We start from the raw sequence: 19,710 nt of genomic DNA on the forward strand, positions 1-19,710 counted from the left end.
AAAGGATTGTTAGGCTGCATTAATTAGGTCAACCGGAACCGGTAACACTTCCCATAACACCCGATGTACTCGCTGCATCGTAAGAAGAATGGCATCTACGCTAATATTAGTCTCTTTCATTCTTATTCCGAGGTCACCGTAGCCACCCAGATCCAGTCCGTATCCAGTCCAGATGGTGGATCAGCACCTAGAGACGACCTCTACAGCCCTGAATGTCAGCGGAGACCACGTCAACTAGAGACAGATCCCTTGCGAAGACCATCGGCACAAGACCACGGGAAGCAGAAAAGACCTCTGCACCCGTGTTGCAGCCTGGAATTAAACCACGCCATGCTGGTCTCTTCTGGCCTGAGGAGAACTGGCCCCCCGACTGAGCCTGGTTTCTCCCAAGGTTTTTTTTATCCATTTCTGTCACCGATGGAGCTTTGGTTCCTTGCCACTGTCGCCTTTGGCTTGCTTAGTTGGGGACGCTTGACTGATTGCACAGACACTATTGGAAGAGAACTGAACTGGATGATGACATCACTGAATCAACAATGAACTGACTTTAGCTGAAAACTGACTCTGTTATTGTCTTCTTGCATCATTGACAAACTATTTTCCTGTTTGACTCTGTAAAGCTGCTTTGACAGATCTAGTATTGTACAAAGCGCTATACAAATAAAGGTGACTTGACTTGACTTTTGTATTAGGTATTTATGACCGCATGTTTTGAGTTTGAGCTTCGTCAAGTTCATTCTTTATCATCTATTTTTATCTTAAAATCAATTTTATACACCATCATTTATATACACCATCATTTTCGTTTCTATAAGGTGTGAATATATCCCATATCGTATTCTACAACAAAAACAATCAGGGCGTCTTGTTATCACTAGTTTTATTTTGATTTCCCTAGTCCGCTATTAGCCCATTAGCATAGCCAGCGTGGTTGCCGCTAATCTCGCTTACATTGCTAATGCCCTATTCACACACAGTACCATTGTTTTACTCACTGTTACTTGCTTTAATGGCAGATGTGTGTCTACCTTTGAGTGCAGGTGAGGACACGTTCGAGCTGCATACGGTGCAGCTCATGCTGGAGGCCATGGAGAAGCAGATCCGCGACCTGGTGGAGAAGCTGGCCCAGCCAGGCCCCAGGCGACGACCTCTCCCCATCCGCCGCCTCCGGTCTTCGAGATCTCCACGAGACGGAACGTGACGCTGTGATCGTCGGAGACTCCATCGTCCGGCACGTCCGTGCTGAAGGTAAAGTGCACACTCACTGTTTCCCTGGTGCTTGTGTTCTTGATGTTTCTGCGCAGATACCCGCAATCCTGAAGGGCGACGAGAGCATCGGAGCGGTCGTGCTGCACGCGGGGGTGAACGACACCAAGCTGCGGCAGACGGAAACACTGAAGAGAGACTTCAGGAGCCTGATCGAGACGGTACACAGCACATCGCCCGCGACGACGATCATCGTGTCAGGACCGCTTCCCACGTAACGACGAGGACACGAAAGGTTCAGTAGACTTTTTGCTTTAAATGAATGGTTATTGTCATGGTGTAAAGAACAGAAACTGCTCTTTGTTAATAATTGGAATCTTTTCTGGGAGCGTCGTAGGCTTTTTCGCGCTGATGCCCTGCACCCCAGCAGAGTCGAAGCAGAACTGCTGTCGGACAACATCTCCAGGACGCTATGTTCCATATGACTAGTGAGCCAGTTCTCAAATAACTTCTATGATGGCTTTTGTTCTACCCACTAAATAATAGATTTATAGATAGTTAAATTACTAATAGATAGTTTTGATGTACTCTGCTTGACTGAAACCTGGCTAATACCAAATGATTATATTGGTCTAAATGATCTATTCCACCAAGCTACTGTTATAAGCACGAGCCCCGTCAGACTGGTCATGGCGGCGGTGTTGCAACAATATATAGTGATATTCTCAATGTTACTCAGAAAACAGGATACAGGTTTAACTCATTCGAAATACTTCTGCTTAATGTTACACTGTCAGATATGCAAAAGAAATCTCTTCTATCTCTTGTTCTGGCTACTGTGTATAGACCGCCAGGACCTTATACAGATTTCCTAAAAGAATTTGCAGATTTCCTCTCAGACCTATTGGTAAATGTTGATAAAGCACTAATTGTCTGAGATTTTAACATTCACGTTGATAATACAAATGATGCATTAGGACTTGCGTTTACTGACCTAATAAACTCTTTTGGAGTCAAGCAAAACGTCACCGGGCCCACTCATCGTTTTAATCATACGCTAGATTTAATTATATCGCATGGAATTGATCTTACTGATATAGATATCGTACCTCAAAGTGATGATGTTACTGACCATTTCCTTGTATCGTGCATGCTGCATATTACTGATATTAACTATATGGCTCCGCGTTATCGTCAGGGCAGAACTACTGTTCCAGCCACCAAAGACAGATTCACAAAAAACCTGCCTGATTTATCTCAACTGCTATGTGTACCAATAAGTACACATGAACTAGACGAAATGACTAGCAACATGGGCACTATCTTCTCTAATACATTAGAAGCTGTTGCCCCCATCAAATTGAAAAAGGTTAGAGAAAAACATACTGCGCCATGGTACAACAGTAATACCCATTCTCTCAAGAAAAAAACTCGTAGTCTTGAGCGCAAATGGAGAAAAACTAACTTGGAAGTTTTTAGAATTGCGTGGAAAAACAGTATGTCCAGCTATAGACAGGCTCTAAAAGCTGCCAGGGCCGAGCATATCCACAAACTCATAGAAAATAACCAAAACAATCCAAGGTTTTTATTTAGCACAGTGGCTAGATTAACAAATAACCAGACGCCACCCGATCTAAATATTCCCTCACAGTTTAATAGTAATGACTTTATGAATTTCTTCACTGATAAAATAGATAACATCAGAAATACAATAACAAATGTAGATTCTACAGCGTATAATACTTCAGCTTCATTCATCGCACCAAAAGATAAATTCTACAGCGTCTAGTACTTCAGCTTCATTCATCACACCCAAAGAAAAACTGCAGTGCTTTACAAATATAAGACAGGATGAGCTAAATAAACTTATCACTGCATCTAAACCAACAACATGCCTATTAGATTCTGTACCCACTAAATTACTGCAAGAGTTGTTACCTGTAGCAGAAGAACCGCTTCACAATATTATTAACTCATCGTTATCTTTACATCACGTCCCAAAACCATTCAAGCAAGCAGTTATTAAGCCTCTCATTAAGAAACCACAACTAGATCCTAAGAAACTGGCAAATTACAGACCCATTTCAAATCTTCCGTAGATGTCTAAAATTTTAGAAAAAGTTGTGTCTGCCCAGTTGTGCTCCTTCTTGCAAAAAATATATCTATGAAGAATTTCAGTCAGGTTTCAGGCCATACCATAGCACAGAAACTGCACTTGTTAAAATTACAAATGACTTGCTTCTTGTGTCAGACCAAGCCTGCATCTCGCTGTTAGTTTTACTTGATCTTAGTGCTGCGCTTGACACTATAGATCATGACATACTCATAGATCGATTACAAAACTATACAGGTATTCAAGGGCAGGCTTTAAGATGGTTTAGATCCTACCTGTCCAATCGCTACCACTTTGTTTACTTAAACAGGGAGTCATCTCAATTATCACCAGTAAAATATGGAGTGCCACAAGGATCTGTCCTAGGTCCTCTGCTATTTTCGATATACATGTTGCCCCTTGGTAATATTATTAAAAAATACGGGATTAGTTTCCACTGTTATGCTGATGATACTCAACTATATATCTCAACAAGACCAGATGAAACTTCTAAATTATCTAAGCTAACAGAATGTGTTAAAAATTTAAAAGATTGGATGACCAAAAATTTTCTCCTATTAAACTCGGATAAGACAGAGATATTACTTATTGGACCAAAAAACAGTACACATACATGTTACCCCTTGGTAATATTATTAGAAAATGCGGAATTAGTTTCCTTTGTTATGCTGATGATACTCAACTATATACTGTATCTCAACAAGACCAGATGAAACATCTCAATTATCTAAGCTAACAGAGTGTATTAAAAATGTAAACGATTGGATGACCAATAATTTTCTCCCATTGAATTCGGATAAGACAGAGATATTACTTATTGGACCAAAAAGCAGTACACAGAATCTCTTGGATTACAATTTGCAACTAGACGGATGTACTGTTACTTCCTCTACAGTCAAAAATCTGGGTGTTATATTAGATAGCAACTTGTCTTTTGAAAATCATATTTCCCATGTTACAAAAACAGCATTCTTCCATCTTAGAAACATTGCCAAGCTAAGAAACATGTTACCGGTTTCTGATGCAGAAAAGCTAGTTCATGCATGATGTACTGTTACTTCCTCTACAATCAAAAATCTGGGAGTTATATTAGACAGGAACTTGTCTTTTGAAAATCATATTTCCCATGTTACAAAAACTGCATTCTTCCATCTTAGAAACATTGCCAAGCTATGAAACATGTTACTGATGCTGAAAAGCTAGTTCATGCGTTCATGACCTCTAGACTTTACTATTGTAATGCACTGCTAGGTGGTTGTCCTGCATCTTCAATAAACAATCTACAGTTAGTCCAAAATGCAGCGGCTAGAGTCCTTACCAGGTCAAGAAAATATGATCATATTACCCCATTTTTACAGTCTCTGCACTGATATTATTACTTACCTACAAGGCCCTTAATGGGTTAGCTCCTGCGTACCTAACTAGTCTTCTACCACACTACAATACATCACGCTCCCTAAGGTTGCAAAACTCTGGACTTTTGGTAGTACCTAGGATAGCAAAGTCCACTAAAGGAGGTAGAGCTTTTTTGCATTTGGCTCCCAAACTCTGGAATAGCCTTCCTGATAACATTCGGGGTTCAGACACACTCTCTCTGTTTAAATCTAGATTAAAGACACATCTCTTTCGCCAAGCATTCAAATAATGCATATCATAATCTTGTACTGCAGTTATATCTGATCAAATGCACATTATTATTCTTTAGTTTGGGTTAAACAAATCAATTTTGCTTGGTTGGAACAGCAGCTACACTAATTATGTCTCAATTTGTTTCTCTGTTTCTGCCACGGGATTGACATCTCGTGGTAATTAGGAATTACTCAAGCTTCAGTCTAGATCCAGCCCTTACAAAGACCTGAGATGACCGAACACCTGAGAAGAGATGGTGCAAACCCCTCGGAGGACCTCAGATGATGCCAACCGTGAAACAACATAAATGACCAAATTTTGCTACAAGTTTGATTGCGACATATAATCATTGCTGTTAATCGTCAGCTTAACGTGTTACGTCTTTACGTCATTAACTGAATTTTACCGTACATATCTGCCATATGTACATCAATTTGACATAGTCACCACTGACTAGCTACTACTAAATATATTGTAGAAACTGTTAATAACAGCTGCTTTGCAACGATTTGTATTGTGAAAAGCGCTATACAAATAAACTTGAATTGAATTGAATTTATATGTTGTGAGGTCTCGTTACCTGCGTGACACTAAATCAGGTAGTAGTAATGGCTACTTTTTAATTAAGTACATGTCAGAGCCCGTACTTCTTTACTTTGACTTGAGTAAAAGTGTAGTCAGTACTTCAACTTTTACCAGAGTAGTTTTAAACATGAGTATCTGTACTTCTACTTGAGTGAAGGATGTATGTGGGGGGGGAAGCTTGCTCTTCTCTCGATTGACCTGAAGCCTCAACTGACTGAGGTACCGGAGCACCAGGTCCCTGTGATCGCACAACTCTTCTCGCGACCGGGCCATGATGAGCCAATCGTCGAGATAGTTGAGGATCCTGATGCCCACTTCCCATAGTGTGGCAAGGGCGTCCTCTGCGACTTTCGTGAAGACATGGGGGGACAGGGAGAGCCTGAAGGGGAGGACCTTTTACTGCCATACCCAAACCCCTTCCTCATCTCAGCTGGAGGGACAGGTTCGATTGCATCCTTCGCCAATAGGACAGCAATCTCCTCGCACAGCACAGAGGTGTCTCGGACTTCCACCGAAGTCCCGAGAATGCCGCTGAACCTGGGGGGTTGCCTGGCGAATTGAATTGCATAGAATGAGCCAGCGGGACAGGTTGGGCAGCACAAGCAACGCTCCCAAACTCTGTACGAGTGGCACCAAAGGAACAGTCGACGTACCCACAGTGGTGCAGAGATAGGGGAGTTGTGCTGTGTGGCCCAGAAGGTATCGCATTCTGAGTCATCACAGCAAAACTCCCCGTGTCCCCAGAGGGACTAGCCAGAGACGCGTGGAGAGGCATTGCATCTCCGAACCGTGATCTCTTGGCCACTGGCGATAGGGGACGTCGTGGGCGAGAGTGAGGAAGCAGTGCGTTGCTCACTGTAAACCCATGAGCCTTGCAACCCGGAAGAAAAGTAAACTGCTCTTTTTTTTTTAAAATGTGGTTACCGCTGGCCGGAACAGAACGAAAAATCAAACGAAGATTCTCCGCTCGGCTACCTCCTGAAGAGCAGACTCCCACATCTCCGGGTTGCTCGTGTCAGGGCCGGTTCGTCGTCTTCTTAGAGGATTTAGCGTCCGGGTATGACACGGGGGCCGCTGCTTTCCTGCGAGGAGCTCGACGTCCCTGCCTTGGTGTTACCTCAGCACTGGATGGAGCTACTGTGGAGGATGCAGGAGGGCGCCCACGGCGACGAGCAGGCTGAGACACGGCCCGCGATGGAACGGTGGCATCTGGAGGATGAATGGCTTTGTAGCAATGTATCAACATCAACTACTCGGCTCCTCCTGAAGAGCAGACTCCTCCTGAAGAGCAACTACTCGACTACTTCCTGAAGAGCAGACTCCCACATCTCCGGGTTGCCCGTGTCAGGGCCGCTTCGTCGTCTTCTTAGAGGATTTGGCGTTCGGGTGCGACACGGACGCTGCTTTCCTGCAAGGAGCTCGACGTCCCTGCCTTGGTGTTACCTCAGCACTGGATGGAGCTGCTGTGGAGGACGCAGGAGGGCGCCTTATGTCACCTTATATACCCGTATGCACGGGGAGTGGCTCAGCATGCAAAATCCTCTAGCCAATTCTCATAGTTTTTTTTCTCTTAAACTCAGAGATGATTGGGCTCCCAAGTTAGACCCCTACTGTCGTCACGACATAACTCGTAGTGACTGACAGATCTGACAGATCGGGAACCAAGTTTACAATGTAACCCCATGTTTTGATGTATTAGCTTTTTGCAATAGTTACTATTTACTACTTTTCATTGTGTAAATTTTTTTTGCGAATTGTATTAAAACGATTAAAAACATAAAAAAATATAAAACGTAATTAATTAGTCTATTAATTATTAAATTAGTATATAGAAGCCGCAACAATTAAAAAAACTAAACATACAAAAATATATTGTCCCCATTTTTTAATTCAAGTGGGATTTCAATGATATTTTGAGTTCTGAACTAGGAAATGTCCCTGTTTGACTGAAGAAATCTGGTCACTTTAATATAATGATATACCTAAAAGGCAGTCCTCAATGAGTAACATAAAAATACTGAGTGTATTCTTTAAGCTGTTAATTAAATTGTAAATTTCACATGACTCAAGTTCAAGCTCAAGCCATAGTAATTCGGAAAAAATATATATATATAAAGTCACACTTGAAGGATCAAAACAGCCACTGCTTCATCTTTCTAACATATGTAAATGCTTGTTTTGGGCAAACTATTCCTTAATTAATGATTATATGACAAGAAATTCAAATTTTCTTTTTTTATTATTACTCACAATAATATTTCATTTCAATAAAACATTTTTAACATTTACTTAAAAAGTACATTTATTATGAAAGAGTATATTATTTTTTTTAAAGACTTTAGTAATACTACTAATAATTTTATACTGTATTCAGGTTTTTCATGGTCACAGAAACATTGACCCTTCACTAAAAAAAACCCATTAAAAAAAAAAAAAAATACAGAGGATGATAAATTAAAATAAATATGATAAAAACAAAAATTATGTCAGTTGCAACTTGACATTTACTGAGGCTCCTTGGTGAGGCCCTGCCCACTGGTTTAGAAACACTGCACAATAAAAAAATTTAAAAGATGAGTCCAAGCAGCCATGAGTAGTTTGATCTTGTATCGTTTTAACAGTAGTTAAGAATTATCCATACTTGCTTATTTATTTAATTCTCAGGGGGACATTAAGCAAAATTGGCAGTCGTTTGCACCTTTGGTCTTCTTCAGGCTAAAGAGATTATTACTTCCTATATAGCAACACATTAACATTGCATTGATTTCAATGTACACTGTGACCTTTTGTGTTATTCCCTTATTTGTAGCTTTCCTCAAAACTATATCCTGAGAATTTTTCATGGACCACTGGATGGCAGTATTAATCTAAAAAATTAATATGAATCCACCAATTCACTGACTAGGTACTGAATAATAATAATAATAATAATAATAATAATAAAAGTCAAGTCAACTTTATTGTATAGCGCTTTATACAATACTGATTGTGTCAAAGCAGCTTTACAGTGTCAAACAGGAAAAGAGTTTGTCAATAATGCAAGAAGACAATATCAAAGAGTAATTTTTTCCAGATAAAGTCAGTTAATTGACGATGATTCAGTGATGTCATCATCCAGTTCAGCTCTCTTCCAATAGTGTCTGTGCAATCAGTCAAGCATGGCTGTTTGGACTCATTATTGCTATTATTAATAATAATTTTAATAATAGTAATAATACACATAAATTCCTGCACAGCGTGTATGTACGTCTTCATATATGCTACATTTTCATAGAATTACTTCGAAAATAATTTATTGTTGTCACCACTTGAGAATGTTGATTTGCATCAGAGATAATTGGAGGCCCTATTTACAGGATTTTAATTATTCTCTCTGCAAGCCTCCACTATTGGTTGTGACAGAAATGTCTTCTTGAAATGTCTTCTCTGCTGACATTTTGTCATCATTTGGATAATTGCAGCAGTGTGAGTGCTTTCCTCCTCAGCCATCTCAGAGCAGATCTGGTCAGGTCAGTTTTAAATGTGCTTATTGTCATAAGTTTACATACACCTTGCAGAACAGTCGGGATCATGCAGGTATGGCACAAAGTATTAAGAATCAAATATATGTATACTTTTGAGGTATTTTTTTTAAAATTCAGCTATTGTTTTAACTTGTTCACTATATTTCAATATTCGTTATGTGAAATAGCTCACGATTATATGTGAAATAGAAACAAATGCTCCAATAGTTATAGTAACAGTGTAATTATAATCATTATTAGTCAAAAGTGTCTGTCTGCAATCAGAAAGTCTGAAGAACCAAGAACCAAGACTACCCCTGAAAGAACCTTGGCAGAAAACTGGTCCACATGTAACTGCAACTGAGGCCTGTTTCCAGGGGAAAGTCCTGCTGTGAAAATATGGCTTTCACTTCTTCCTTAGATTTAACTTTTAGTATAGGCCTGAGGCCAAAAAGGAGTACACAAATGAACAGTGGAAACTAATCATGGAGTTCCCCTGGTGGGGGAAAAAAAAAAAAAGTTAGCTCAGTAACACTAGAGAAGAGGACAAAGAGAGACAGAGACAGACGTACAAAAAAGGGAAGAGGAACAAGTCTGATGTGTCACCAAAGGGCACTTTTTAATGGCTTAGTGACCAATGCCTCATAATACCTACCAGTTGTCATGTGACTTCCAGTTAAAATACTCAGAAACATTCTTGCTTCCATTTGTGGTAAGCTAGCTGCTTGAACTCCCTCTAATGGTTTCTGCACTTGTTTAGCATGGCGAAAGATAAGTGAAATGTGGTACTCTGAACCACTAGAAGATAATTCAAGCCACACGCTGGTGGAACTCCCAAAATGAACCATGGCATTTATAGTGACTCTTTCGCTCTGTCACATCTGCTGCAGAACTGGAATTATTAATGCTGCATTTTCAGACAGTGTGGACAGATGTGGAGATGAAGCCTTGTATTCTGTGTTAGATAAACTTATTCAGATTTCAGACTGGGCCACCTACTTACTGTCTTCGCTATTAAGCAAAATTAAACGCACCAGTGTTTCATTTTGCCAGCTAGTGCTGGTTTGAGATTGTATGATTTCATGAAATATGATTCATTTTCTGTCTTTGTATTTATCCTGTGGTAGCAAAAATATAACATTTTTATTTATTTTAATTTTTTTGGATGGGAACACCTTTTCTTTCATTCAGTAAAATAATAGGGCTAAATTTCCTCAAAAACAATCCTAATGAGAGTTTTTTTTTTTTTTTTTTAAATATGAAAGCACAACTCATTTAAACATTCAAAAAGGTTGTTTATTTATTGTTCAAAGGGGATTAATGCTTCTTTCAGCCCCCAACATAATATCATGCTTGTTCATCACATCAAAAGAGCACAGCGTACACTCACAAGCAACACAATGCACATCAACAAAATCTCTGTTTAGTGGCCTTTAAGAGGGAAAAAAACCCACCCCCCCAAAAAATCATAAGCTTATTAATAAACTCAATGTGTTGCATTTTTACAATTATAATTTGAGGCCTCTAACTCCTTGAACATTTTTGAGAGCTTGTCTGCAGTGTTGTGGATGTTGCTACTTCTGAGTTGCATTGGTAATTTCTTGAGCTGGTCTATACTAGCACCTCTAATCCACTCTGAAATGGGAAGAAGTAAGAGGGATCGGTTTGAATAGAGGGACTGTTTCCCTTGCAGCTTTTGGCCAAGATGATGTCTCATAAATCTGTACAGTTTGGACTGGCGTATTTTTTCATGAGCAAAGAAGTCTGGCAGGAACTTTTTCAGTATAGATAAACCACCTAGAGAGAAAATGTAAAAAACATACCAAAGTAACAGACAGTGACTAAGTCTTCACATTCAGACATTTTGATGTACTATATAAATAAGCTTAAAACAGCTATTTAAATAGTTAAACCAAAAATAAAATGGCAAAATAAGAATTTAGTTTTATTATTTAGACATCCTTATATCATTCCAAACCCATATTTGTTTGTGTGTAACGCTAAGCAGATTTGTTAAGAATGTGTATACAACTATTTTCTATATAGTAGAAAATAATTTTTTTGTGTGGTCTTACTACATAACTCTCTGGGATACTTGATATTTCTATTTTACTTTGTGTTTAGTAATTGAGTACTCTTGTGTTTTAATTGACCAAGGTGGGTGCACCAGAGAATCTTAGCAGAAAGTATGCTTGTGTAAATGTCTTTTATTAACTCTGTGCTGATCTCTGCAGGTCAGAATACCACAATGCAAAAACACTCATAATAAGTTGAGGTAATAGAAAAATTACGAGGTAATCAAACTTAATTTGAAAAAATGTGCTTCATGTGTTAAAGATGTATTCAAGTAAGAAAGATTTATTGGCATTGAATGAACCAGACTACTGAATCAACCCAATTCGGTTAAACTCCGGTAGCTCCGGTAACAATTGACTGTTACCACTTTTTACAATATGAATTATGTATGACATTCGACAATCGATGACCAATTAGAAAATTTACCAGCATTCTGTAGATTTTCGCATGTTGAGCATATGTTATCATGCCAGCCGGTTCCCCTCAGTACCACATCAAGATCCATCGATTTGCACTCGGTATGTTTTATACAAGGCGATGTCGAAGACGTGACCGCAGAAAAGGTGCCTCGCGCACACCTCTCACATTTTGAATCACGGTGTAAGGTACCTATAGACACATTAAAAAGCATTTCACGCAATTTAGAGGAGAGAGAGAGAACATCGTAACCCCAGAAACATCTAAAATACCATTCTGCTGTACGCCGTATCCATATGGACACTCTGCGTGCTTGATGCAGAAGTCAGCTTGCCAAAAATAGCTTTCTTTACACTGGCAAACCCTGTTGTTAGTAGTAGAGCATTCTTTCTCAATGTACTGATTTTCTACGCAGAAAGTGCTGCAATACAGGCACTTCGGTAAGTAGTTCCAGAACTGTGTGAAATGGTCCTCTGGACATGGCGAGCAGACAGTGTCCTCAGTTGCAGTGCAGTGTTGACTCATGTGGGTTCCAGGGGGGCAGCGTGTGCACGTGAGTATCTGCCTTGTGAGCAGGTCCTCGTGCTGGTAAGTGAGGACTTCTACTGTCGATGTGTCAGTGTGTAATAGTAGCATCAGTATTAGAGCCAAGTGATGTTCAACACTGCAGCATTTCTAGAACATTAAATAAAAAAAATACATTTGCAGTATCCAGTAACACTGTATTTTTTCGTAACAAAGGTGGAAAACCTCAAAATGATTTAAAGTTTATCCAAATCAGTCTTTGCAGCACATTGACACATCTTAAAGATTCAAAGCACAGTATTACCCACACAAACCACACACCATCAAGGTAATTAATGCAGTAAACTTTAACTATATTAAAAAATGTAACATAAACACTAACTTTTTAAATAAAAGGAATTATGGGAAAGTCCTTTTCTTCATAAACAATAAAATAAAAGGTCAATTACATTCATAATAAAAACATAATTTAACAATATTTATTGTAAATGTATGTTAAATATTACCTTGTTAAATACTGTTTACATTTCTGTTGTAAATTATAAGGCAATTCATGAACCATTATTTCCACAGTATTTCACAATCTAACCTTAACCCATATTAAGTCCAAGTAGTTACCTAATATTGCTCAGTACCTTCTTAATACGTACAGTGTAAGTACACTGTATGCGAAGAGCAATTGAGTGTTCACTAGTATAATTAATTACCATAGTAATGTGCACTAACATTTACAACAGAACATAATTACAAATTGAATTGATGTTCATTAGTATTACTCTACTGTACTTACATAAATATGACCCATTTTACTTTCTCGTCCTGACAAGATAGGAAGAACTAAGGGCTTTCATCTCTTTAAATGTATCCTTGCCCACCCACACAGAGGCTGGACTGCTGAGAAGTTTGCACATGACTCAGTTCGTTACACACCCACCACCCAAGTAATACAGTACATTATGAGGATATAGAGAACCATACAAACATTTTACATTATCCAGTGAAATAAAAATTTAATTACCATATTGCTTCCAGTAATACATTAGTTTATCAATGAGTTAATGTTATCTATCTTTATTAATCTGTGATCTATGATTAGGTCTCACATGTTCCACTTTAAACTGTCTAATCTATTTTCTTATATGCAAATTCAGTTCATGCACAGCTTTTTGATAAAGTTAAATGTCGTTTGACTTCTCAGTGGTAAATATCAGTGAAACTGGAATGAATGACAGGCATAACATGTGAGTACCATGTGAGAATGAAGAAATAAAAAACTTTTCTGAGGTCATCCACTGTAACAATTCTAACTTTAATTAATTGTCTTATTATTAATTGACTGTTTAAAATGAATTCTTACAAGGAGAGGAACAGCAGTAAACAGTTAACCTAAAAAAAGCAATCATTCGATTATACACTACCATAATGTACAACAGACCACCGAACTTTCATTTAAAGTTGGAATTGTTGGTATATAAGCATGTTATGTAACTGTTGTTAAGCAATGGCAATTTGAAACAAAATATAAGAACTAAGAATGACTGTACACAGAACTCAGAAAGTGATATTGATAAGTGATATTGATATTGAATTGTGATGTTAGTGCCATTTGTAAATATCTGACATGAACGTTTTTCATTCATAACTCATCAGTAATCTAAAAGGAGAACTCCTGGTCTCCCCCCACCAACGTACTTCTATCTTTGATTTCCAAACGATTTGGAAAGATGACGTAAGATCTAAAGTAAACACAAAACCTGTAAAACAGAAACAAGCCCTTTTATACTGTACACCATGATCCTTCTCTCATGTATGTCAAACTATTCTCAGTTGTTTTATTCAGTAATTTCCTCCACTAATGGATTGGGTGTTTATACATGAATGCTTTTTGGATTCCTCTTTTTCCAGTGGTCACCACTGCTTCCTACTACATTTGAATACTTTTTTCTGTATGGTACCTCCATATTATCAATGAATATAATACAAGCAGAATAGTGAAGAGTCAAATAACGTATAAATGCAAAGAGTGATTGATACAAGATATTAATTTAAAAAAAAAAACAAGCAAATTTACACTGGCAGTAAAAACAACAACAACATAATGAATTAGAATGAGAAATAGACATCAAACAATAAGCACATTTTAGGGTGTTTGAGGGATTAAATTATAATTAAGATTACATTATTAGCTTCCCTGATTACTATGTCCAGCGCAAACAGTTTTAAAGACTTTACAAGCTTGTCTTGGTTACAGGGTCAGAACATGGTCCTGCAAGGTCCCTGGGCACTTGTCTGTGGAGGCCCCCACCATCCCTAGTGACAGATGCCTTTCAATCAACGCATCAATTCCACATTAAGTGAGGGAAATTTACAAGTTTTGGTAGGCTAACAATAGATGATAAATGGTAACTGGGGGCCTTAGGCCCTAGTGGTTCCTTGTGTGGACAAAGGGTCTTCAGCATCCACAATAAAACACAACAAAGTATATAAAATGTTTTCTTACATCGTGGCAGACCTGATACTTTTGAGAATACTTTCATTATGAGAATATGTGATGGTAAACATCAATATGTACTCAAAACTGTCCCAACCATACTTAAATCCTTAAATCAAAAACAAATTATATACTGCATTTCTAGAGTCCAGTTTTCTGACAAATTGATAATAAATATTTTCTTTTTATAATTTTATAAAAACAACATATGACAACATATAAGTACACTTAAATATAACATAACTGCTCTCCATTGTATTACACATTCATGACCAATTTCCATTATTTACAACTTCATTAAACCATATAGGTTAATTTTCTGAGTATTAGCAGGTCAATATCTTGAATTAAAGTTGATTTTCCTGTAGAACTTGGCTTATATTTCCATTTTGGAATCAAACTCTTAGTTTCAGTCCAATATAAAACAGGCCACAAGAAAAAAGATCTACATCTCCACACAACAAATCAGTTACTTAAAACATCAGTTACTTACCCTTTTAGCCCACAACTGTCAAAAACTATGTACAACTTCTCTTCATTTAAATAACTTGTTTCAATTGTCCTTCGATAAAGTATAATTAGTCATTGTACAGTTTGGTTTTGAAACATGTGTTGTCCTGGATCATGTTAACAATCATCTTCTCATACATACGGTGTATGGATGATGCACTAATAATCCGACTGATCCTCTTCAGAATTTTGAGAAGGGGTCGGCGAGCACCTTTCAAATGTAGTTTGCGGAGACTGTGAGATAAAGCTTTGGCCAGGTCCTGACCTCCATTCTGAATCTTCCACAGGTGTAGGAGCTGCAGGATGTAATGTTGTGAGGGACAGTAACGGACCAGGGCTCGAATATCCTCCTCGCTCACTTTCTCCCCAGGTAAACTGTCCATCAAGCTCAACAGGTCTTCCAGAGTAAGGTTTTTTACACTGGCATAGTGAGATACCTTCCTCTCACAGTGGTTTACACCTAGGAGAAATTATATGAAGTATATATTAACCTAAAATACATTGCACTTGAGCTAATATTTAATATCTATTAAAAATAATTCCGCAGACAAATATACAATTGATATATAATGATGGTAAATGAAGTCAAAACAAACAAATTGTTCACTTTGCTTAAGAAGCAAGCTACATCAAGTTGCACTGACTTATAAGCTCTAGTATAAATTTAGCAAGCCTTCCAATAATTCTTATCTTTCTTCCAAATGTTCATAAATCTGTATGTAAAGTCCTTTAAAAACAGTTTCATTTCCAAATGCAAATAGTGTCAAAACTAGTAATTGTATGTGCATTCAATAACAATAATTCAACATAAACTAACATTTTAATGCAGTGTCATATTTTGTAGATTTCTCTTGATTGTTAAAGTCTGGAATCATTTACAGTAAATTAATTAACCCTCTTTTGTAATCACATTTATCGACTGAAAGATCAAAGCATTTACAGATTAAAAGATGTAATATTTCTATAAAAATTCTTAAGTATTTTTTTTCTTTTTCTCAGACAACCTAAAGTTTTCAGGAGACATTCCATTTTACATTCAGGCTGATATCTTGATATCAGGATTTGAACAGAAAACACCATGATTTGTACTGATTATGGGTTTGATGAGATTTCAATTTATAGCAATAGTTTGACCTTTTATGGACTTTTATTATTAACTGAAGGTTTATGGTTTTCATATCCTCAAATCTGTAGAAACAGGATTATCTGTAAACCACATTCCCACAACATAAGACAAAAATAGACTTAACGATCAATAACGCTTGTACTTTCTCACTTGTATTCATGCTAACGTTTTTTTCTTTAAAGTTAAAGCTATATAAACCAAACAGAGATGATGACCTTGGATGATGCTGAGGAGTCCTTGGTCCTTATTTTGTTCTCTCCAGAGACGAAGCAGATGTAGTGCCTGCTGCTGAGGACTGCAGCTTTTCTTCAGCCTCTCAACACTCTTCCAGTCCACTTTGCGTCCTGGAAGGCTCTCAGAAAGACGCTCCACAGAGACAGAAGCCAAAGGAGGTGATGCAAGGAATTGAAATATTGCTTCCTCACATAATGTAATGTCTAGAAGACATTGAAAGAGAGGTGTGGGGATGGTTATAGACATGGAAGCATGAAAAGTGCACTAAACAAATCACAAGGTTTTGCAGAAACAAAACAAAAACAGATAAAGAAGACAATGAAACATATTAGTACATCAGCTACATTGTTTTAGCCCTTTTCATGTCCTAATACAGGAAGTAACATGTTCCCACATGTTGAAAGAAGCTTTGACCTTCCACATCTTTAAACTGTACTCCACCCTATCTGTGGGAATTCAGGATTATATAACTAGTCATGTGACATGGCTTTAGGGTATAAGATGTAAGTTGGTATAGGAATGTCCTGATCAAGTTTTATGTGCTCCTGGTTTTATTCGAGTCATTGTATTTTGAGTATGTGGGATCTGCAAACCTGATTCGATACTTGTTTTCTCTTACTGCGTGGTGCACACTTCAAGTACATTTAACTTGTTAAAATAAATCCTATGCATACAAGGATGGGCAGAGAGTTTCTCAGGTGCAGGGGCTCAAATGTAAAAAAGGGGCATCTATCACTATGGAGTAATTCCAATATAACATAGGCCTGTAATAAGACTCTTTCTCTCTCTCAAACATCTGTTACACTCGAAGGATGCACTCGACGACCGATTGCGTCAGTGCAACAAAGTCAATTTAAAGTCTCTTTCAATTATTTTGTTAAACAAGAAATATTTTACAGTTACATTTATGGTTAAAGAGTCTACAAAAAATACCCTGGGGATCAAAACTGCTAAACTGTTGACTGTGAAAACTGTCACTAACTCTATTTACATGATTTAAACGGTGTAAACAGGATATATACGAAAAACTTGATGTATGATTCTTTTCATTTCAGTGTCCCTCCATGCATTTACTTAGAATGAAATAAGTGGGAAACATTCTTTGAACTTAATATCCTTTTTAAATACTATCCTAAAGAATTCAAAATATTCATAATTTTGACTCTCCTACAAAACAGATGATATCATCTATGTCCATTCTGAGTCATACAAATTAATCATGGTTACAAAAGGCACATCCTGGGGTCCACACGTAGTTGAAACACATAGGAAATAAAAACTGTTGAAATATGTCATAATATTTAATAAAAATGTCAATGCAAATGTAATGTTGGATCTATAAAAACATTATTTTTAATTAGTTCTAAAATTCCATTGTCTTATGCCATGAGTATTACATTTTTATGATGGTGTTAAAAATATTTATTTTAAAAACACAAAGATCTCCATTCTGATCCATTCAATTGTGCCCTATCTAGCTATTTTTAAGTGAAATAATGTGTCCTGAAAACATCTGACTATTCTCATTGCATGTGATAACACTAAAACCAATTACAAAATTTAAAATGTTATTATTGTCATGGTTTCCTTCTGTTTTCCCTTACCATCATCACCATCACAGTCCCTATAAACTTAGTCATTTGTATCTTAAATGAATGTTTATAATTAAAGCTAAAGCATGTGTAGTAGTAGGCTATATGAGATCCTGGTATTATCTGAGGTCTTAGAGCAATGGTCGGCAACAGGCTGCCTGGCCCGCCCGCAGTCAGATTATTTTGATAGCGGCTGGTTCTGAAATAGATCTGTCATGACAGCAACAGTTATTCACAATCACTTCATCTTTACTGATTTTGCCTTCAAAATAAAAGTACGAGAACGTTTTTGCAGTAATGTTTTATTTTGAGATGAATTGAGAGCTTTTAATTTGAAAAGTTCTGAAAGACATTCAAAAGAGTTTGTTATATTCTTTGCAAACAGCGACAACTTCGTTGCAGATAAGACACCGGCTTTGCATTCACAAAACTAGGTAGGATGAACACATAGTTGTCTTTCCATTCTTCTTTGTATGCCCTATTTTCGCTGTCAACTTTCCTCTTTAGACTCTATGATAGTGCCATTTTCTCTCACCAGCTAACTTAAATGTTAACATCACTCTGCACATGCCGTAATAGTGTACCTCCAGCATGCAAAACAATTTTTAAAAATGCAGTTTAGTACGTGAGGATGCCAAGGAATTATTCTGAGTGTAAAAGTAGGTTACGTCAAATAATTAGGCATAGTCGTGGGATAAAACACCATCCTCCCATTCCTACCAGAACTTCGAACATGTTCTCTCCACTCAGTGATGCATCCAATGAGAAAACCTGTTGAAAGAGCCCTAGTTATCAAAGATTCTATTTTATGGAATGTGAAAATAGAGACACCAGCCACCATAGTGCAATGTTTACCAGAAGCCAGAGTGCTGGATATAAAAACAGATTTAAATGTGCTGGCTAAATCTAAGCACAAAGCTCAGCACTAATGATATCTGTCTTTGTCAGTTGGAGATGACTTAGAATAGTATTAAAGAGATGTGTAAGGTGTCAGACACCGTAATATGCTCTGGTCTATGCTGTGTCCACTGTAGAATAAAGAAATGCACTGTTCTGATCACAGAAACTGTTCAGTAATCATGCCCCGTCATGCAGACAGCAGGAATCTGACAGTTTTTGTCACACCCTAGAGTTTGGTATCGTTTGAATTTTATCGATTCCGATTCCGATTCTGCTTATCGATTCCGATTCTTATCGATTCCTAGTTTTGATTCCAATAAAATAAAAAATCCAATATAAAAAAATTAAGTCAAACATATAGATGTCAAACATTTATTCTGTCTTTTTACAAAGCATTCTGTTGCAGCTGAATAACACCAGCAAAAATCAGCAGCCTACAGAACACTGCAAGAGCAATTTTGCCTATGCTTTAAAAAAAAATACCACAGCAAAAACAACTAGATTAATATAAATTTCAAATATTAAAGTTTTAAAGACAAGTAAACAGTCAGTAATAACATAGGAACAAACAAATCAATTAGCAATATCATAAATAAATACAACTGAACAAAATTTCAGGTACAGAAACTGTAATTAAAAGTTTAAAAACACTGCATAGTTTTCTTTTCATAAATAAAACAGATTAATCAATTAAAGTTATTAAATATATTCAGTCAAGATCAGAAATTTGGAACCGGTTCTAAAATGGAACCGGTTCCCTTTCAGTCGGTCACTACGAGTCACGTCGTGACCGACAAATTGGG

The 19,710-nt window shown here is 37.4% G+C and overlaps 1 protein-coding gene across 1 annotated transcript; it reads right to left on the bottom strand.

The window, feature by feature from the left end:
- Positions 1–1,265: 1,265 nt before the first annotated feature.
- LOC107738937 (tumor necrosis factor receptor superfamily member 11B-like) lies at positions 1,266–12,897 on the bottom strand (the record flags this gene model as incomplete). The annotated part of the gene is made up of 6 exons (XM_016550864.1): positions 12,845–12,897; positions 11,802–12,204; positions 11,539–11,721; positions 10,535–10,833; positions 2,632–2,682; positions 1,266–1,394 (listed from the first exon to the last, which is right to left on the bottom strand). Coding segments are annotated over exons 1-6 (1,080 nt in total), but the record flags the coding sequence as incomplete, so codon positions are not given.
- Between the last annotated feature and the right edge of the window lie 6,813 nt (positions 12,898–19,710).

This window comes from Sinocyclocheilus rhinocerous, unplaced genomic scaffold, assembly GCF_001515625.1.
Source record: "Sinocyclocheilus rhinocerous isolate Xijiao unplaced genomic scaffold, SAMN03320098_v1.1 scaffold915, whole genome shotgun sequence".
NCBI lineage: Eukaryota > Metazoa > Chordata > Actinopteri > Cypriniformes > Cyprinidae > Sinocyclocheilus > Sinocyclocheilus rhinocerous.